The sequence below is a fragment of the Zootoca vivipara genome, chromosome 10 (genome assembly GCF_963506605.1).
Source record: "Zootoca vivipara chromosome 10, rZooViv1.1, whole genome shotgun sequence".
In the NCBI taxonomy this organism is placed as follows: domain Eukaryota; kingdom Metazoa; phylum Chordata; class Lepidosauria; order Squamata; family Lacertidae; genus Zootoca; species Zootoca vivipara.
The window spans coordinates 6,119,939-6,142,315 of record NC_083285.1 but is presented as its reverse complement, the minus strand read 5'-3'; the positions used below and the strand labels follow the sequence as shown (position 1 = coordinate 6,142,315).

The following is a 22,377-nucleotide window of genomic DNA, read 5'->3' as shown; positions in this document are numbered from 1 at the left end:
ATTTTTATGGTGCTTTCTGTCCAAGCTTCTGTACTTAAGGGCAAGTATATTTTAACTGTGAAAGTATATTAGGCCTGCTAGCTGCATGTTTTGAATGCACAAAAGTCTTTTGGTGATCAAACAAGTAGCCTCTTGATCAGGGGTCAGCAAACATTTTCAGCAGGGGGCCGGTCCACTGTCCCTAAGACCATGTGGGGGGCCGGACTATATTTTGGGGGGGAAAATATGAACGAATTCCTTTGCCCTGTAAATAACCCAGAGATGCATTTGAAATAAAAGGACACATTCTACTCATATAAAAACATGCTGATTCCTGGACCATCCGCGGGCCGGATTTAGAAGGTGATTGGGCCGCATCCGGCCCCCGGGCCTTAGTTTGGGAACCCCTGCTCTTGATTGTAAGGCATCAAAATGTACTGATTGCAGGAAAACCTCTGCTGGACAGAGCTGGCTTAGTGTGCCTGCTTAGAACACACAAATCTTCCAGCAAAAAATACACTAATGAAAAGCATTAAGTATATGAACATTTTAAATACAATTCCCTCATGCCTCCAAAACCATTGATAAAAATCAGTACAAAACTGCCAAATGAAATTTGATTTACCACAAAACTGGCCATTCAGGAGTTAACATATCCATAAAAACCTTCCTGCATACTGGAGCTTAAACAGCCTCACAAACCAGGGGTTGCCAGTGACTGCGAAAGCACCCTTGAAATCTTCTGACAAAGCCTCGGAGCACCCTTGGTCATGAGGTGGTGTGGATGATTACATACTTTTCCCTTGAAAAATACATCGAGCTGAAGGAAAAAGTTGAAATTATGGCATTTCCCCAATTCCTCTTTTAGTTCTATGTGCTTTTCACGGCTCATATTAATTCTAAGTTCCCTTAGAAAATTAAAGTGTGTGCATGCTTTTATCTCTCTGCGGGGTTGGAGGTTGGTACTGAACTAAAGGGAATGAAGAGAGGTTACCAGAAAGGATGGCATCCATGGCACTCAATCCAAAATCAAATGAGCTCATGGGCCTATAAAGATTGGCACCCCTGCCCCATATAGTAGTACATATACACATGCACCTGGATTTACTGGGGGAAGTGTAGTACTGTACATTGGTTCTGTAATTGTAGGATGATTATGCAGATAGTCAGTATATGGCTGCTTTTATAGAGAATGATTGTCATTGTGCTATCGAGGCAATTCAGATTTAGTATGACAAGCACAGCAAGGACTTGGACTGCATGCACACATTTCAAGCACATGACTTCCCCCACAGTATCTCGAGAAATTAGTTTGTGTTGGGAATTATAGCTAAGTGAGAGGTAAGTCCTGGAGAGAGTGTCACTCGGGGCCGTGCCCCGCAATCAGCGCCTCCAAAGCCGCACGCCTCGCTCCAGCTACAAACTTCAGGTAAAAAGCCTGCTCAGCGCGGCGGGTGCACCGCGCTGAGCAGGCTTTTTACCTGGAGATTTGTAGCTGGAGCGAGGCGCGCGGCTTTGGAGGCGTGGGGGCGGCAATACCCCGCCACGTAACGACGCATGCAACATTACGTAACACACATGTGTCATTACGTAGCGACACCGCACCCACCCAGGTGCATGGCAGTTTGCAGCCCCGGGTGTCGTGGCATCTCGCTACACCCCTGCCTCAATATTTGCCTATATTGCCAATATTTCCCTCAATATGTACCAATATTTGACATAATTCCAAGATGAGTAAGGAGCCAGAATGCACTATACTAAACAGGCAAAGTGGAAGCCCAGAATTATCAACATTACCCAGAAATCACAGTCCTGTTCTCCATTCCGACCAACCAGGCAACAGATGGAGGATCTGTGGCCCTTCAGATGCATTTGGGTTCCAGCTCCCATCACCCCCAGCCAGCATGGCGAATGGTCAGAGATTATGACAGCTGGTGGCCAGCATCATGGCTCAGTTGGTAGAGCATGAGACTTAATTTCAGGGTCCTGGGCAAAAGATTCCTGCATTGCAGGGGGTTGGATTAGAATACCCTCATCCCTTTGAACTCTACAAGAGAGAGAGAGAGTTAGGCTTGAACTAGACAAAGGGTGGGGAAGAGGAGAGATACCTGGCCCTCCAGCTATTTTGAGACTACAATTCCCATCATCCCTAGCTAACAGGACCAGTGGCCAGGGATTATGGGAATTGTAGTCCCAAAACAGCTGGAGGGCCAGGTTTGGCTATGTCTGCTATAAGCAATATTATTTGCAATATTCTGCCATTGAAAGGAGGATACTTTCCCTTTTCTTATCTTGTTATTGGCATGCGCCTAGTTCACCTCTGCATGTTCCCATCAGCGAACCAATACTCACTCTGGAATGTGAACTTGGCTAGAAACTTCATTTGCTCTATGAACCTGCCAAGGTAAATGGGTTGGTCAGGTCAGTCTTCAAGCCAGTGTCAGCATGAGGAACACCACGGAATAACAAAAAAATTAACAAGTCCGACCGCTCACTCTTTTCTCAGAGGGGAGCCAGCAAGCCATTTATGCCAAGAACTGGAACCATCGCTTATCTAAATGAATACTGGAAAGACTTAGTGGCTTGCAGATTATTGAACTGTTTAATCAACTTGGCACATAAGAAACACGTGGTCCACAAATGGGCATTAGTGACCTTTTAAAACTAAACCTTTCCCTAGAACAAACATATACACTGCTGATAGCATACTGGGACTCTGAGGAACAAAATCATTTAAGGAAAATGCAACTTTGGAGGTGAACATTCATTGCATTTAGACATGAAATGTCAGGTCATTGATAGCTCATTTAAAGATAATGATTGGTTGTTGCTTCAGTCTCTTGCAGCAAAATGATAAGTATTGTGACACCTTAAAAACTAACAAATACATTATGGCACAAGCTTTCGTGGACTACAGTTCTCACCAAATGCATGAAATGCTATCCTGGGTTGCAAGGGTTTATGTCTGTGTATATGATTTGGGGGCGGGCCTCAATAGTGAGGTCAGAAGGAAATAGTACAGGAGGTGATATTTATGCTATAAACAGTGGCCATTCACACCCACACACACCAGTTGTGTTGATAACACAGACATCCTAGCATTGGTAAGCCACTTACCGGTAATACATGTAGTATGTTAAAAATTCATTGTGAAAATTCATTCCACAAGTGATTGCATTGAGTCTCTTGATATATTGCAATTAAGCAGTTGAAAGTTGTAGTCAATTATTTAAAATAACTCATGGCAGAAAAGGAGTACATTATTTTAAAAAATCTGGTTTAGTCAGGGCTTGAATGGGGCCTATGGTTTTTTCTCAGTTATAGAAGTTAAGGAAAGTACAGTACTGTAGTACCTCGGTTTAAGTACGCAATTGGTTCCAGCAGTCTGTACTTAACCTGAAGCGAACTTTCCCATTGAAAGTAATGGAAAGTGGATTAATCCGTTCCAGACGGGTCCGCAGAGTACTTAAACTGAAAGTACTCAAACCGAAGCGTACTTAAACCAAGGTATGACTGTACCGTATTTTTCCTTCCATAAGGCACACTTTTTTCCTCATAAAAAGTAAGAGGAAATGTCTGTGCGTCTTATGGAGCAAATGTGTGGTTCCTGGAGCTGAATTGCCCAGGGGCTAAAGGCAGATCATTATATATATATATATATATATATATATATATATATATATATATATATATATATATATACATGGCTAACAAGAGGGAAAGAGACCAAAGGAACCTGTTCAGCAGCTGATTGCAAGATATCGGGGAGGGAGATAAGGGAACTAGCTCCCTGCCCTGCCCCTCCCGGCCCCTTGCCTAGGCCTCAATTGTTGTCTGCAGAGGGAGACATGTGACTGGCTGATTAGATTATCTGCCTGGAAACTGTAGAAATTGGTCCCTTTCCTTTCCTAGAGAAGCTGCAGAACTGTGAGTTGAACCCCATTAAAACAGGATTTTTCCCTTTGTAAGGAAACTCAGCAACTTTGAGCTGATCCTAAAAAATGGAGCTTTCCCCCTTTGCAAAAAAATATGCACAACTCTGAGCTGACCCCCCCCTCAAAAAAACAGGGCTTTTCCCATTTGCAAAAAAAGCTGCACAACTTTGAGCTGATCCTAAAAAAATGGAGCTTCCCCCCTTTGCAAAAGAAGCTTCCTCAAATATTTAATTGGGGGGGGAGCAAAGGCACCCAGGCCTCTAGGAGTTGGCTGCTATGCCTAGGACAATTCAAGAAAGCAAAAAAAAAATTCTTGTTTTCCTCCTCTAAAAACTAGGTGCGTCCTATGGTCAGGTGCGTCCTATGGAGCGAAAAATACGGTGCTTCTGTGTGCCATAACTGCAGTGTGCCCTAAAAGTGTTCCACGAGTGACCTGTGATAGATAGTTTGAAATAAAACATTTAAAATTAACTTAACTGGAATTTCCTGCCTGTGAAAACAAGGGTTGTTAACTTGGGCTAAGACTCCAGAATGATCAACATGAGTCCTCTCAGCTATGTAAACATACCTTAATGGGAGAGGCTAGGCTGAGACTGTGTCATGATGGGCCTGTGACTCTTCTGGGCATACCAGGAAAGGCCAAAAATCAGAACAAGTAACTTGACTGTGAATTGACTCATGAAGGAAGTGGCTTGGGGACAAGGGTCTGAGGGATTGCTGTTGAACTGCATCTTTCTATCATTTTTCTTATGTGATTTGGAAGCACTACATAGAACACCATGTGTTAGCATGCATTTGCCATGACTTTCATTTCAGTAGACACACACACACACACACACACACACACACACACACACTAGCTGGCCCTGCCGCACATTGCTGTGGCTTAGTCTGTGATATGGGTCCTCAGAGTCCACCTTCAGAGTCCCCCTTCATTTATTTGAAATATTTTAGGAGGAGTTGTGGGCATCCCTGGAGTCCCCCCAGGGTGTCCCAAGCCATGAGGTACCTCGTCACCGCCTCCCCCCTCCCCCGGGTCAACCCTGTGACTGTTCCCAGGGTGTCCTGATCCATCACCTATCCCTCCCCCTCCTCCCCTCATTGTCCTGATCATCCCCCACCCTGTCCTGACCCATGAAGTATCCCGCCCCTCCTTCCCCCACCCCCAGCTGACTCATGAGGTATCCTGACCCCTCCTCCCCCCCACCTGTCGGCTCATCCCTGTCACTTCCTCCACCCTGTCCCGATCCAGGAAATTTCTGGGTCTGGGCTGAGGTGCGGGCGGCAGTGTCGTCGGAGACACAGCTTCTGGCTTCTTTTTCCCAGCATGCACTTTTGGGTGGTGCACTCTGGAACAGGGTTTTTGGGGGGTTTTACCTGGCGGAGGTGTAACATCTGTCTTAGCAAACTTTATAAGAGCCTTCGAACATTCGCATGTGAAGTTGTGTCAAAATGTCACCTGCTTTTTGGTGCTGCTGGGTGCCTGCCCTCAGAATCTTTCTTCTGAGGTTTTTTGGGGCTTACAAAAACCCCTTTCCCCCCTGAATAGCTGGATTCTCTTCCTTTGAACCCCTACCTAAAGCCACGTTTGCAAAAGAAGACTCGAGGGCACACTCCTGATTTTTTTTCTTTGGAAATTGCATTTGTGATGTCCGGCAATCAGAGCTGGCTGACCTATGAGGTGGACTGAGGCATCCACCTTAGGCAGCAGAATCCCAAGAGGTGGCACCTCCATGGGCAACACACCCAGCCCTGCTGCTCTGGAGAAGTGAAGAGAAGTGGTGGCTTCATCTCCTCACTTCTCCTGTGGCAAGGGATGGGGACCCTGCCCACACTCTGTCATTGCTAGAGAAGGAAGGAGAAGTGGCTGTAGGTTCCGGCGAGATCTTGCAGCCCTATCAAGAGATCTTGCCAGAACCCAGAGGCTGCAGCCATGCAACCCTCTTAAGCAAGACTTCAGTGGGGCGGGGAGGCACCTTCTCTCTGATCAATGGGAAATACCTGGAACAGCACTTCTGCATTTAGTTTCCAATCTATTATTACTATTTTATTGCTATACTGCAGAGTCATATACAAACAAATATAGAATCATAGAATCATAGAATCATAGAGTTGGAAGAGACCACAAGGGCCATCCAGTCCAACCCCCTGCCAAGCAGGAAACACCATCAAAGCATTCCTGACAGATGGCTGTCAAGCCTCTGCTTAAAGACCTCCAAAGAAGGAGACTCCACCACACTCCTTGGCAGCAAATTCCACTGCCGAACAGCTCTTACTGTCAGGAAGTTCTTCCTAATGTTTAGGTGGAATTTTCTTTCTTGTAGTTTGAATCCGTTGCTCCGTGTCCGCTTCTCTGGAGCAGCAGAAAACAACCTTTCTCCCTCCTCTATATGACATCCTTTTATATATTTGAACATGGTTATCATATCACCCCTTAACCTTCTCTTCTCCAGGCTAAACATACCCAGCTCCCTAAGCCGTTCCTCATAAGGCATCGTTTCCAGGCCTTTGACCATTTTGGTTGCCCTCTTCTGGACACGTTCCAGCTTATCAGTATCCTTCTTGAACTGTGGTGCCCAGAACTGGACACAATACTCCAGGTGAGGTCTGACCAGAGCAGAATACAGTGGTACTATTACTTCCCTTGATCTAGATGCTATACTCCTATTGATGCAGCCCAGAATTGCATTGGCTTTTTTAGCTGCTGCATCACACTGCTGACTCATGTCAAGTTTGTGGTCAACCAAAACTCCTAGATCCTTTTCACATGTACTGCTCTCAAGCCAGGTGTCTCCCATCCTGTATTTGTGCCTTTCATTTTTTTTGCCCAAGTGTAGTACTTTACATTTCTCCTTGTTAAAATTCATCTTGTTTGCTTTGGCCCAGTTGTCTAATCTGTTAAGGTCATTCTGAAGTGTGATCCTGTCCTCTGGGGTGTTAGCCACCCCTCCCAATTTGGTGTCATCTGCAAACTTGCTCAGGATTCCCTCAAGCCCATCATCCAAGTCATTGATAAAGATGTTGAACAAGACTGGGCCCAAGACAGAACCCTGTGGCACCCCACTAGTCACTACTCTCCAGGATGAGGAGGAGCCATTGATGAGCACCCTTTGGGTTCGGTCAGTAAGCCAGCTACAAATCCACTGAATGGTAGCATTGTCTAGCCCACATTTTACCAGCTTCTTTACAAGAATATCATGGGGCACCTTGTCAAAGGCCTTGCTGAAATCAAGATAGGCTACATCCACAGCGTTCCCTTCATCTACCAGGCTTGTAATTCTGTCAAAAAATGAGATCAGATTAGTCTGACATGACTTATTTTTCAGGAACCCATGCTGACTTTTAGTGATCACAGAGTTTCTTTCTAGGTGCTCACAGACTGTTTGCTTAATGATCTGCTCTAGAATCTTTCCTGGTATTGATGTCAGGCTGACTGGGCGGTAATTGTTTGGGTCCTCTCTTTTCCCCTTTTTGAAAATAGGGACAACATTCGCCCTCCTCCAGTCTGCTGGAACTTCGCCTGTTCTCCAGGAATTTTCAAAGATTATTGCCAGTGGTTCTGAAATCACCTCTGCCAGTTCTTTTAATACTCTTGGATGTAGTTCATCTGGCCCTGGAGACTTGAATACATCTAAACTAGCCAAGTATTCTTGTACTACCTCCTTACTTATCCTGGGCTGTGTTTCCCCTGCTGAATCATCTGCTCCATATTCTTCAGGTCGGGCGTTTTTTTCTTTCTTGGAGAAGACTGAGGCAAAGAAGGCATTGAGGAGTTCTGCCCTTTCTCTGTCCCCTGTTTGCATTTCACCATCTTCTCCTCTGAGTGACCCCACTGTTTCCTTGTTTTTCCTTTTGCTACGGACATACCCATAAAAGCCCTTTTTGTTGCTTTTAACCTCTCTGGCGAGCCTGAGTTCATTCTGTGCTTTAGCTTTTCTGACTTTGTCTCTACACGTGCTGGCTATATGTTTGAATTCCTCTCTGGAGATTTCCCCCCTTTTCCATTTTTTGTACATATCCCTTTTAAATCTTAACTCAGTCAAAAGTTCTTTAGATAGCCAGCCTGGCTTCTTTAGGCACCTTCCATGTTTCCGTCTCATTGGTATTGCCTGAAGTTGTGCTTTTAATATCTCCCTTTTAACAAACTCCCAACCATCATGAACTCCCTTCCCTTTTAGTATTACTGTCCATGGGATTTCACCCAGCGTTTCCCTAAGTTTTCTGAAGTCGGCTTTCTTAAAGTCTAGAATTTGGACCTTAGTATGCTTGGTTGCTCCTTTCCGCTGGATAATAAACTCCAGAAGAGCATGGTCACTCCCACCTAATGATCCTGCCACTTCTACCCCACTAACCAAGTCATCACTATTGGTTAGGACCAGATCTAAAATGGCTGATCCTCTTGTTGCTTCTCCCACTTTCTGGACAATGAAGTTGTCTGCAAGGCCAGTGAGGAATCTGTTCGACCTTATGCTCTTGGCTGAGTTTGACATCCAACAAATATCAGGATAGTTGAAATCCCCCATTACAACTATCTCACTTCCTTTGGAATGCTTGGCCATCTGTTCCAGGAAGGCATCATCTGTGTCCTCAGTTTGGCTTGGGGATCTATAGTAAACTCCCACAATGAGATCACTGTTGTTTTTCTCTCCCTTAATTTTGACCCAGATACTCTCAATTTGGCTTTGAAGTTTTAAATCCTGGATCTCTTCACAGGTATACATATCCCTAACATATAAAGCTACTCCTCCTCCTTTCCTGTTTGGTCTATTTCTCTTAAATAGATTGTATCCCTCTATTACTACATTCCAGTCATGAGACTCATCCCACCAGGTTTCAGTATGTTAAGGTGGTGTACAGAATCTCACTTAACCCAAAACATGAAAAGAAAGCAATTGATACTTCTTGCATTTTTGTAGTATTTTCTTTATTTACAAATATACAAAGCATGTGGAGACTGAAGCATTACTAAAGGGCGGCAGCTCTTCCATCTTACATCAGGTTCCCAGAGAGAGGCCTTGCAACCCTAGATGCCTTAAGACAGCTCCCTACTTCTTTCTTCAAATTGTCAGGTGCTCTTTTCCACCAATACATCCCTGGGCCCTCCTCTTAGGTGAAGGAGTGTCAAATTCTCTAAATTACCACAGGGATGTCATTCAAAAACAATGAATTTCCCCTAGCTACCAGCAGACCAGCAACTAACTAATAGTTTAATTGACAAAAAGCCACCAGTTATCCTGGGCTGTTAGTCTAACAAAGGCATATTCAGACACATGTCTGCTATAACAATATTTTGTGGAGGAAATTTTAATTGACAATGAGGGCAAATATATTTCAAATTTATATCAGATATTATTAAAATGGGAAACAGAAGAGGAGCTAACAAAAAATTATATGATTAAATGGAGCCAGGATTTGGGAAAAACAATAAGTATGCAAAAATGGGAACAATTATGGAAAAGAGATTCGAGATTTACGCCAAATTATGATTTGATAGAGAATATATTCAAAATGCAAAATCAATGGCACTTAACGCCGGCCAAACTGGCTAAAATGTACCCAAATGCAAGCAATATCTGCTGGAGATGCCGTAAAGAAGTTGGGACATACGTTCATATCTGGTGGAGCTGTGACCTCATTAAAGATTTCTGGGAACTAGTCTATAAAGAGTTAAAGAAAATTGTGAAATACTCTTTTAAGAAACAACCAGAAATCTTTTTATTAGGGATGTTAGGAGAGGACATTAAACCGAATGATAGATGTGTAGTGAGCTACGCAACAGCCTCAGCAAGACTCCTAATGGCGAAAGCTTGGAAATCACAGGAGATTCCAAAGAAGGAGGATTGGTTACAAAAATTAATATTATATTATAATTTAGCAAGAAAACATGAATTATTGAAAGAAACAAATGTGAAGGATAATTTAAAGAAATGGGAATCACTTACCATTTATCTTAGTACACACATAGATAAACCGTCTCTTCTTTCCGACGTAGCAGGATTCTAGAAATAAGAAGAAAAATGATTAATTTTATGGATATCACATTTCTCGTTTCAATGTATATGTGGACTATAATTATTTCTCTTTCCGAGATAGTAAGACTCAAGGATTAAGAAGATAAGACAGAATTTGATTATCTGGATATTAATTGTATTGTAATATTCTGTACCACTATTTTCAATTTGGATTTTGTTTCTAACTGACCAAAATTGTAATATTGTGTGTGTGATGAAAATATTTACAATTTAGATAAGTCTAATTTAGGTTGTGAAGGAATAGGGTTGGGGGTAAGAGCAGGGGAGGGAAGGGGGGACTTTGGAGGTAGGGGGGAAGGGGGGATTTTGTTTCTGTGTTTGTCTTGTTTAGTTGGGTTTATTTTAATTGTTGTATATGTTCAAATCTACAATAAACTTTATTTAAAAAAAAAATATTTTGTTCTTTGGGAAGCAAAAGCTGAGCTTGCTTATATGTACAGTATCTCCAGGTGATATAACTCTGCAGTATGCATCTATTCTTCTAACACTTTCAAGTTGATAAGTGGCAAGAAGCCCTTTCAAAGCCTGACTTATCAGTCACATTTAAGAGCCAACAGTTATTACCGGTAAGTCTTTGTGTTTGGCCTCTTGGATACACCCAATAATTCTTACTAGGCAGATAAGTATTGCTGTAGCTTTTATGGTTGTCTGTTTGGTCTTTTAAGGTGTGCACTGAGATTGCTCAAGAGCAGCTTTTCATTCTTTATTTTCCTTTACACAGAGGGGCTGATTTTTTTTCCATTCCCAAATCTTGACTTTGCTTCAGAAAATCTATGCTGTGGTGTATTATTGTGATATCCATTCGTTCATTCAATAAATTTCTATAACACACTTCATAAAAAAATAACCTTAGGGTGGTTTACATCCATAAAATTATGAAAGCTACAAAACAGAATAACACGGTAAAACTGGTACTAAAATCCATAGCCAGCCAATAGCAGCAACCAATCCCCCATTACAAATGGTCAGGACTGATAAATTGCCCCCAAATATCTTGGTGAATAAAGATCATCAACTGGCATAAAAATAATGTAGTATTGACACCATAGTAATGGGAAAGAGTACTATTCCTGGCTACCAGAGAAAAGACCCTATAAGTCGCTGCCCAATGTGGCACAGTTACTGGTGGGACCTTCAGAGTGGCTGATCTTGCAGATCTCTGAGCCTGAGCAGGTTGATATTTACAACATAAGGGAAGGTTGCTGCCAGACATTGGCATTTATTTATCATTTCATATGTCCATGCCCACTTCTGGCAATGAGTCCTGCCTATACCACAATTCTGTGTGTCCCCAAACAAGTTGCCTAAATTTGGGAGGGGTGCTTGTGTGACAGAATAGCTCTGAAACCACCAGCCACCTGGCTTTCCCCACAAGACTCACCCTGTGATATTATCTGCTAAAAGTTACAGATAGAATTAAAGAACAGTTGTGAGATAGAAACTCTTGATGATCTGGAAATCTCCCTGAGATCTACCAGTAAGTCTATCATCTGCCCACTCCTGCCATAGTAGGGGCATCTCTGAGATGACCAGGGAGAAGGGTTACAATGATCTTTTGCTCTGCCTGTCTTCTGATGTTGCATGGCCTCAGGGGGTGGATGTGGAGGAACAGGACATTCTGGTTGAACCGTAAACTGGTGTGTGATGGTGACTTTGTGGTGTCACCCACACTCCTGGGTTCTCTTATCACAGAACAGTTGTTCTTCCCTGGTCCATGTGGAAAGAAGAGACAGGTGTGTGGTGATAGCAGTGCCCTTCTTCCTCCTTCAGTCTATTAGTTCTTTGGTCTCCTAGTTCTTCTCTCTCTCTCTCTCTCTCTCTCAGGATAGTTGGGTTTATATGGCTGCAGGAGAGGGAAGAGTCTAGCTGATGTAAGAGTAGATGTGTGCTCCCTCCCTCTCCTGGCTCTCTCACAGAGAAGTTGGTCTTGAGATAATCTCTTTGTGGGGCAGAGGGCCCAGGAGTAGGTTTGTGTCTCCTCCTCTCTTCATATGAAAGTACTCTGTTATTATCTTCCACAGAAGGGAGCACTTCTTTAAATTGTCCTTTTAAAAAATGCTTATATTTTGATAGCATCTTCAAGGAGCAACTTCAGTTCCCTTTCCCTGAAATGTACTATGGAGCATGCTGTAGAGGATGAAACTTGCCATGTGTTGGACCAGAGATACTGTGTGGAAAGGCGCATATATAACCAAGGAACCCTACAAAAGCAACTGCACAAGAAGGAGAAGACCTCTTTGCCTCTTGCTCAGAAGATAGCACATTCTTGTCGGTAGGACATCTTAGCTATTTATGCAGTCAGTAGATTAATTGGCATGGATGCCAAATTGCCCTTTCATTCACAGAAGGGCTCCTTCTGTTCATGGGGGAGGTTCCTGCTGGCAAAATTGGGTTTTTATGAAAGCATTTTTTAGATTTCCCCCTGTAGGCCCCAGGGTCACCTTCCACACTGTTCTGGAGAAAGTTAGCATGTCAGAGGGAAGAGCGTAATCTTCTAATGTGCTGGCATTCCACTGTCAAAGAGTTATTTGAAATAAAAGATAGAGAACATACAAGGACTCATTCTACATTCTCATAGTAGATACGATATATTTCCTTTGATGAAGGTATTTTCTGCCCGTGCACAAGCAATGTACATCTTGCCAGTTACTTTCAGCTGACACCACTTTTTCTCCTTTCCCCCTTGTATTTTTCAGTTGCTCTTCCAAGAAAGCCAAATCTGTTCTGTGTAATTTCTTACCTATTTTTACATGGCTCCCCCGCTATCCAGTGAAGGAGTATTTGCTGGGAGACATTATATCAGGAATAAGCACTGGGGTCATGCAGCTTCCTCAAGGTTAGTGAAATTTAACTTTTCAACTTTCTTCTTCTTTTTGGAATCTTCAGAACAGCCTTGAGAGATCTTTTGGGGACAGTCAACTTCCAGCTGATTGTACAGTCACTTTTCATGAGGGTGTCACATGCCTTCTGGAGATGCATAATGCAGGGCACCTCATATGTCAATCAACTGAGGTGTTACATTCATCTAATGGGAATAAACCCCCTCAGTTTTCACAATGGAAATATCTTGTTTAAAAGTCCTCCTGTATGAAAATTGTGTATTTCTGTAATAAAGTTAACAATTTTGTCATTGTAATGACTACCCTTTGAGGGTAGTGCATTTAAATAGTACATTCACACTAGTTAAAACATGTCAGGCTTCGCAGTTGATTGCCTGCAGTAGTAAATGAATTAAATTTTGCTGAATTAGTTTCATATCCATCCTTTATAGGATTTTTGGTGACTCTTAATGTGGCAAGTCCCGATGACACACAGACTTTTGACTCCACAATCTATACCACCATCAGATTATGTCCTTATTTTAGTACATGTAAGCAAGCAGAATAAATAATTAAGCTGAGTAATCATGTGAACAACAGATGTGCAGTTTTTTATGCAGAATATTTTTCCCTCTTCTTGCAATTTTTTTCCTTTTGCTCTCCCAGAGTGAATTCAAATCTGAGTGAATTTTGGACTGCCCGATTCTAAGAAGACTCACAGGAGCAATTCCTACATAAAAGCATATACTAGTTGTATTTTAAGGACTAGCATGTACAGACTCTCAGGCTAAAATTGCCCCCTGCCCCTGCTCTGATGAGGTCTGCTTGCCTTCCCCAGTTGCTACCTCATTGGCCAGTGGGGCTGGGCAGAGGAGCAGTGGCTGCAGCCCTAGGAACTGGTTGGTGGTTCAGTTTGGATTCACCACTTTCTTCTCTTCATACTATTGACTGTCCTGCTAGTTATTGATGAAGGATGTATTGGGGTAGGGGAGACTGTACACTGATTCTCTGGGCACAGTATCTGTTATCAATGTAGCATGTATATGAACATTTTTTTTCATTTGAATAATTAGTGTTGAATCTGAATTCGTTTCACCAGTGCTTCTCTCTCTCTCTCTCTCTCTCAGGATTAGCTTATGCATTACTGGCAGCAGTACCTCCAGTATTTGGCCTATATTCTTCATTTTATCCGGTCTTTCTGTACACTTTTTTTGGAACTTCCAGACACATATCAATAGGTAAATATTTTAGCATGCAAACGTTTGTTTTCTTTAAAGGTCAGATTAACGAAATGCACTTCTGCATCCGGACCAGTTAGATGCACCCCCAGAGGAGTATTACCCACTGTTCTATCTTTTTACTGGATACCATTTTTAAAGTTTTGGAGTCAAATCTACTTGTATTCATCATGCCAGCCAAAGTCACAGCTACAGCACGAGGGCACAGAAGTGGCTTATAACCTCCATGCATCAACTGCTGCCCCAACATTTAACATTTATTCGGCCCCAGCTTAACTATGGCAATGGTGGGAAAGATGAGGTCCTCCAGATGTTGTTGGATTCCAGCTTACATCAACCTCATCCAACATGGCCAGTGGTCAGGGATGATGGGAGCTGGAATCCAACAATATTTGGGGGAGCATAGTTTTTCCATCACTGTTGTACGTCCTTAGGCAGCTCACTTTTGTGCCATTTTAATTTCATTGTGTGTCAGATGTGATCACTTTAATGGCTTGTAATTCAGCAAAGTTTATATGAGAACCAGGGTAGTGCAATTAAGTGTGGTGCTTTGGATACTCAAATGCATTATAAATTATTGTTATTAATAGCAAATATATTTTGCCTTGTTTTTGCCAACTCGATTTCAGTAACTGAAAGTTTCTCATTGACATTTGAATTCCTGCTTTGAATTCCTGCTTAGATGGGTCCTCAGAGTCCCATCCAACTCTACAATTCTATGATTCTATGACATTGATGGAAATATTAATTCAGGTCCATAAGGTGGTGTTGGTGCGTGTACTTGTGTGTGTATATATAACTGCACTAAGGAAGATTAAATTCTCTTTTCAGAAGCTGAAATATTTGTGATATGGGGGAAAAAATGTAAGCTTCCCTGGTAATAATAAACATTTATCTCCCCTCAATCCACACTCTTGCAGGAACCTTTGCTGTAATCAGCCTGATGATTGGCGGAGTTGCTGTCAGAGAAGCCCCTGACGAAATGTTTGCTAATACGGATGCCAACTCTACTAATAACACGGATCTTGAAAACAATGCCAGAGATGACATGAGGGTGAAAGTAGCTGTCGCAGTTACCTTACTCTCGGGGATCATACAGGTAACCTCACTGTTGGTCTAGTAGCAGTTTTGAATATTGCTGCCCAAAAGATTTGAATATTGCTGTGCGGAACTCCACCTTAGTAAGCCCTTGGTTCATCCACCTGATCTCCCACTCAGGATCTAAAATGGCAACCTACATTTTGGGGAAGTAACTTCAGTCTGTGTTTTCGTGTTGGACTGTGGAGTGAGAAGTGAGGAGAACAGGGTATGCTTTTTTGAAACTTTTGAGACATCTGTTGATACTTTTGAAAGACTATTATGAGACTGTCCTTAGACATCTGTTTTGAACCACAGCTTGATGTTCCTCGCTACCACACTGTTATATTGTATATAAGAATTTTGATTGGCTTACTCCTATAATTTGAATGATATCATTATTCTATTATATATTTTCTACTAACTGTTAGAATCATAGAGTTGGAAGAGACCACAAGGGCCATCCAATCCAATCCCCTGCCAAGCATTAGCCCATGTGTTGGGTTTGTATTGTTGTGATTAGTTCTTATTGCAACACAGGGGTTTGTTTTTGGTTCTAGACTTACTGGCAAATAACCAGGTCACGTAGTAAGCACAACTAGGTAGACTTTGTTCTCTTTTAAAAATAACATTTTCTTCTAAGAAACATATAACTTGTGTTGCTTTCATTGGTCACATGGAGTGGCAAAGAAGTATGGAAGAGCCCAGGAGGTCTCATGACTTCCGGAAATCCTCGCTGGCCACCTTGGTTATAGGTGTCCTGTTATCTCTTCATCCAACTTAAAGACAATAATTTTTTTCTGCTTTCCTGAGACTTTTGCTGTTTACGCTTGCCACTTCTATAACCACACACTGTGCAACCCACCAGAACATGCAAATCACACAAGTATTAGACCTAGCAGTCTTGACATGCTTCAACACTTTGGGCTGGGAGGTGTAAGAGGAGGCCTGCATGGTTGCAAGAGGTGGCTTTGCTCTTGATCCAGTGTGCTGAACTTGGCTTCTCTATGACTCTGTACTGTGCTGGCTCTTAAATGATGATTCATTGAACATGGCTCTTCTCTCTCTTCATTAGTTGTGTTTAGGACTCCTTCGATTTGGATTTGTAGCTATTTATCTTACGGAGCCCCTGGTCCGGGGATTCACCACTGCTGCAGCTGTGCACGTCTTTACATCCCAATTAAAGTATCTGCTTGGAATTAAGACTAAAAGGTTCAGTGGACCCCTCTCCTTTCTTTATGTAAGTAACTATATCTGGAAGGGAACATTCCTTAGTGTTTAAAGCCAGTTCATATCCACAAAGTCCATATCCACAAAGAAATATTAACCAGCTTTCAAATGGATCACTCATGGGTTTTGCCAGGGAATCTTTTCATTTTGTGAGGTTCCTCAGAAACTTCCCTTTGAGATCCTTCAGGCACCTAGAAGTGAGGGAGCAATGATGATTTAACCAGTATAAGCTTATAGAGTATAGTGTAGACACAACCTAAAGAAAGACAGATTTTCCAGTACTCTGAAATAGTTATGTCAGTTATAAATATATAGCCTTCTGCTTTTGCTTCATTTTCTTTGTAATGGCCACTAGCATAGATGGTTTTAAAAATAGAGAGGGCAGAGAATTGATTGATCAGTGGCTATTTAATATGACAGCTATATGGATCCTCAGTGTTCAGCCGCGGTACACATCTAAGTACCAGATGGTTTTTCATACTGTTCTCTGCTTTCAGAAGGCATTTGAGTTGAAAAGCAAACGATACATCTTCAAATAAATAAATCTTCAAGGGCATCTGTCTGGTCCCTCCTGGCATTGGTCAGCTCCAACAAGGCAATTTTAATTCTAATGTACCATTGCAAACTATGAAGAAGTCAGATATTATTTGTGGCCAATTACTGAGCTGACATTGATAGGTCTCATATATAGCTTATATTATAGGAAACTATGTTAGTGTCAAGGCCAGTATACCTTTTGTTGGGAGCATACGAGCCCAAATTACCACTTTTTACACTGCAGCTGAAAAGAGGCAAGAGGTATGTGTATATAATCTGTTCCATAAAATCCGTGCAGTCAGTGTTAGAAACAGAGATGTGAAAGCTAGGAGCTAAATGGCACCGTAAGCCTAAGTTATGGGCACAACGATGGAATGTCGAGGCACTTTTTTTAATAACAAGAATAGAAAGCTGAAAATGAATGAACTGCACCTAAAATATTATGTTCAGTTTTCACATGTTCTAGTCTTTCCCCTCCGCACCCCCTAATATTCTTAAGGGGGTCTCTTCTCCAGTCTTTAGAGAGTAGTTGGAAGTTCCTCCTTTCCTTCCACTCTGCAGTTTTAATCTGAAATCTTAGGCACAGTGCAGAACTCAGAAACGGCTCACGCTAATGTAATTCCCTGTTGCATAATGCACCTAGAACAATGGGAGTTTCAAACTCTGCCTGCAGCTCTTTTGCCCCTGACCAAGATTCCCACCTCTTTGGGAGGGGGAGTAGAAGAAATTGCAGACAATGCTGAACCTTGAGAAGGACCATAGCTCAGTAGTAGAACATCTGTTTGCATTCAGAAGACACTCGGTTCAAACCCCAGCATTTCCAGTTAAGGCTGGAAAATAACTCTGTCTGAAAACTTGCAGAGCTTCTGCCAACCAGTGTAGACAATACTGAGCTAGATGGACCAATGGTTTGACTTTGTACAAGGGAGATTCCTCTGTTCTTCCTCCCCACCTGCCAATTTTCTGATAGCCACCAGAAATATAGATTGGCCCTTGACTGATAATTCTTCATGCTGCTCAGAATCTCAGAGACCATTGTTATGCTGGGTGATAGTGCCCTTCAGATGAAAAACCACATAATTAGTCAATTGGCAAGCAAAGCACTGCAAATCTACTTCCATAAAATCCCTACATTCCTGTGCATCTTCTGAAGTGATTTCCGCCCACGCCCCCAAACAAAGTTCTACAAATCATATAGATGGCTCTAGGGACATGCCTTTGGTGTTTTTGCTAAGGTTTGAATTTGGATTTTTTCCAGTACAAATAGCAGCTTACTTGTGTCTCTTTAATTATTGGATTACAACAGTGTAAATGACGGAGGAAAAACCAATTCCCCAGAACAGATTTCTTGATATTGGAGAACAGTCAAAGTGAAGCAATCATATGGCTTTTCTGTAAGTTACATTCCAAGAACTAAGAGTCACTGAAGAATAGCAGTGGGGGAAAATAAACTGATTTAAGCAAATTGTCACATAGAAAAGCCTTTACTAGGAATCTAGTAGTATCCTTCAGCAGCTGCCTTACATGGGTGATATCAGACTAACCTGATTTCCTTTCTACAACTGTATTTGCAGACAGGGATTTATTTAGGATATCCCAACTCTATGCAACTTTTGCTTTAGCATTTCTGAGGCTGTGGGAAATATATTTCTTGAACACCATAAGTGCTAGTCAAATTGGCAAAACACAAATGCACACAAGCCACCATTTTTGTTTTCAAGTAATAATTTTTGTCTTCACTCTGGCAAAATGCCATTCATATTTATGTGACAGTAGGAAAACCTGGTTAAGAAAAACTTCATTGTGTTAATGGTTTTAACATTCTCGATACATTTTAGGATTTGGATAATTTGTTTTGGTGTTTGCATTTGTCACTTAGCTATGACTTATGGTTAGCACAAATTTTTAGATCTGAAATACTGAAGAGAAGCAACCAAAACCTTCACCCAGGAATTTTGAGATCAAGCATATTTAATACAGTACATGCATTTCTCCTGCAGCCCCCTTGCCAACCTCTAGGAAAGATCACTGCTGCTTAATCAACACTGAATTTCATTCCTATGGTAACCCTGAAGACCTGTTGGCAGCTCCTTGCCTGTAGATCAGTTTATGTACCTTTTAAACAGATTGGATTTGCTGGGAAAGGTTTGAAATCATTATTTCCAGCATTGGTATGTGTTTGCGGTCAACACAGATGCAAGTTATTAAGTCAGCGTAGTATGTTTTGTCTTAAATATTGCTATCCATTTGGAACTTAAGAGATAAAAGGATCATGTGCACTTCTGTGTGAGGAATTTAAAAGTCATTATCAAAGAAAGCTGAGTTCTCTAAACTGAATTAATTCTGTGATTTGAATAAATTGTACAGATTGAGAAAAACTGATGTATTTTATCTTTCCACGTAGCCTCCACTACCACCACCACTGAAAATCCCACTTAGCCCTCTTTAGCCTCAAAGATTTCATGAAGCTTGTCTACTTTCTTTCAAGCCTACTTTAACACCCATAAGGGATAGAAACATGAAAAGAGAAATTTGAGGTTCTCAGGGTGCTATATTCTCCATCGAACATCACATTTCCACATAAACATCCACGTCTGCTTCTCCTTTGACTATATCACTTATGAATAACATTCCACATTTTGTTGTCTTGCAGAGTTTAATTGCTGTGTTTGAAAACATCACAAAAACCAACATAGCAGCTTTGGTTGTTGGACTAATTTGCATGGTTTTGTTGCTGAGTGGTAAAGAAATCAACGACCGCTTAAAGAAGAAACTTCCAGTTCCTATCCCTATGGAAATCATTGTAGTAAGTGAGGGATAAGAAGGGCTGTCTTAAGTATGTCCTCTTAAGCATGGTTTTGAATGTCACTCACTGTGCAGACAAAACCTCAGACTGAACTCCCTCTTGGATTAGCTTCCAAGTTTTCTTATTGTAACCAAGTTGCCTCTTGTTTCATGTGCGTTCTTTTTAAAGGTGGTGATTGGTACTGGAGCTTCAGCTGGGATGAATCTGTCAAAGACTTATGGAGTAGATGTTGTTGGCCATATCCCCAAAGGGTAGGGATGTGGAATTAAACATATCTTCTTAGCCCTCTGTAGTTTAATACAGCCAGTAGATAATAGTTTTCCCCCTTTAATTTCTTGCAGATTACGTCCTCCACAAGTACCAGATATCAGCCTCATCCCAGCGGTATTTGTGGATGCAATAGCCATAGCACTTGTAGGATTTTCCATGACAATCTCCATGGCCAAAATCTTTGCTCTCAAGCATGGCTATAAAGTTGATGGAAATCAGGTAATTTGAATGTAATATACCGTATGTCTTTCACTATCTGGTCCAAAGCCTGTTGAAATTGGTGGGAAATCTTTCCAAAAGCTAGTTGCTTATCTAAAAAATAGCCTCCCTACATTTCTAGGGCCCAGTGAAGATGTAAAATTCCTGACCTGCTAACCATGGTTAGGTTGGAATAATTAAATATGCACTGACCTCGTATCCTAATTGAAGAAGTCTTATGAGTTGGCAAGAGAAGATTCTTCCTTTAGAAAGTTTTGCTTTCAATACACATGCTGCCTATCAATCTAATACAGTCAAACCTCGGTTGTCAAACATAATCCATTCCGGAAGACTGTTTGACTTCCAAAACGTTCAACAACCAAGAACTGAAAGCAGAAGCCTCACTACAATAGGGAAACTCAAAACGAAAGCCATGTAGCATGTTCGACTCGACTTCCGAAAATCATTTGAAAACCATAGTGTTTACTTCCGGGTTTGGGGCATTCAGGAGCCGAAACATACAGCCTGTTCAGCCCTGTTTAAAGAAGCTTTTAATATTTGATGAATTATTCTAGAGTGGCTGGGGAAACCCATCCAGATGGTGGGGTATAAATAAATTACTATTATTGTTGTTGTTGTTATTATGATAACAGAGGCGTCCAAGAACCAAGGTTTGACTGTAATAATAAAGGATCCTTCCTTGCAAGTTTGGTGCAGGCCACTTCAGCTTTACAAAGGTTTTGAAGTTTTAGTTTTGTGCTTATGGACTTTAAGAACATTGCTTTCCATTTTTTTAAATTCAGTGCTTAAATTATCTTTATGCAGTTCTCCACCCCCAATTAGTTGCAAAGCAGTTTCTTATTTAGGAGATAATAGTCATGTGTATAAGTACCACTTTTGATATGTATCTATGGCGAGGCTCAGCATGACTACTGCTGCAAAGAGAGAGTAAGAGAGAGAGAATATAATAGTGAGAACAGGACTAGATCGGCCATTGGCCTGATCCAGCATGCTCATCTTATGTTCTTACTACTTTTGTTCTGCTTTTTCTGTGTTGACAGGAACTCATTGCATTAGGCATATGTAATTCTGCAGGATCCTTTTTCCAGACCTTTGCTATTACTTGCTCAATGTCCCGGAGTCTTGTCCAGGAGGGCACTGGTGGAAAGACTCAGGTATGTGTATTTAGGTTTTGCCTGTCCTTCCTGCAGGGCAACGTTCGAAACACTCATTGTTCTTGGCGCGTTTTGTGACAGGGAATTTCATGAATGCGAGCAGTTTCTGAGCTCTGGGTGTAGTATTGTGCCTAAGATTTCAGATGAAAATTGCCACTTTCTGGAAGGAAAGGAGGACCTTTTTCTGCCTCCCCACTTCCAGCCACTCTCTGAAGACTGGAGAAGGGACCCTCATAAGAATATTAGGGGGACAGTCAGGGGAAGTATGGCTTGGTTTTTTGCAGTCTTCAGATGAGGTGAGGACTAGACCATGTGAAAAATGAACATAAGATTTTAGCTGCAGTTCGTTTTCAGCTTTGTATTCTTGTTATAAAAAAGCACACCTAGACATTCCGTTGTTGTGCCCATAACCTAGGTTTAAGGTGCCATTTAGCTCCTAGCTTTCATATCTCAGTTTCTAACACTGCTGCAGGGAGGTGATGATGATTATTATGATAGTGATTAGTATACCACCCTTCATCCACAGATCTCAGGGTGGTTCACAATATTACAATATAAAAACCACAAAATACATAATAAAATCAAACCAATAATCTCCCCTTCCACAACACATTAAAAGGGTTGTCAATCAGCCAAAGGCCTGGTTGAAGAGGAACGTTTTTGCCTGCCAGCTAAAGGTGTTTAATGAAGGCGCCAGCTACACCTCCCTGGGCAAAGCATTCCACAAACAGGGAACCATTGCAGAAGATACCTGTTCTCGTGTTGCCACCCTCTGGACCTCACGTGGAAGATGTACACAAAGAAGGGCCTCACAAGATGATCACAGGGTCTGGGTCAGTTCATATGGAGAGAGGTGGTCCTTGAGATATTGTGGTCTTGAGCTGTTTGAATTGGGCCTGGAAACTAATTGGTAGCCAGTGCAGTCGAACCAGGATTGGTGTAATATGCTGAAACTGTCTTGCTCCAGTGAGCAACCTAGCTGCCAAATTCTGCACTAGCTGAAGTTTCCGAACCATCTTCAGAGGTAACACGTTGCAGTAATCTAACTTAGAGGTCACCAGAGCATAGACAGCAGTAGTTA

General features: G+C 41.8%; 1 protein-coding gene across 1 annotated transcript in view; it reads left to right on the top strand.

Moving 5' to 3' along the window:
- The window catches only part of SLC26A5 (solute carrier family 26 member 5), a 38,179-nt gene that overhangs the window by 1,675 nt on the left and 14,127 nt on the right, over nt 1-22,377 (top strand). Inside the window, exons 2-10 of the mRNA XM_035127393.2 lie at nt 12,020-12,218; nt 12,643-12,782; nt 13,893-14,003; nt 14,924-15,102; nt 16,156-16,320; nt 19,501-19,653; nt 19,822-19,904; nt 19,995-20,142; nt 21,183-21,296. Of these exons, the coding sequence (XP_034983284.2) occupies nt 12,064-12,218; nt 12,643-12,782; nt 13,893-14,003; nt 14,924-15,102; nt 16,156-16,320; nt 19,501-19,653; nt 19,822-19,904; nt 19,995-20,142; nt 21,183-21,296 (1,248 nt within the window). The 5' untranslated portion in view covers nt 12,020-12,063. The remainder of the gene's footprint in view (nt 1-12,019; nt 12,219-12,642; nt 12,783-13,892; nt 14,004-14,923; nt 15,103-16,155; nt 16,321-19,500; nt 19,654-19,821; nt 19,905-19,994; nt 20,143-21,182; nt 21,297-22,377) is intronic.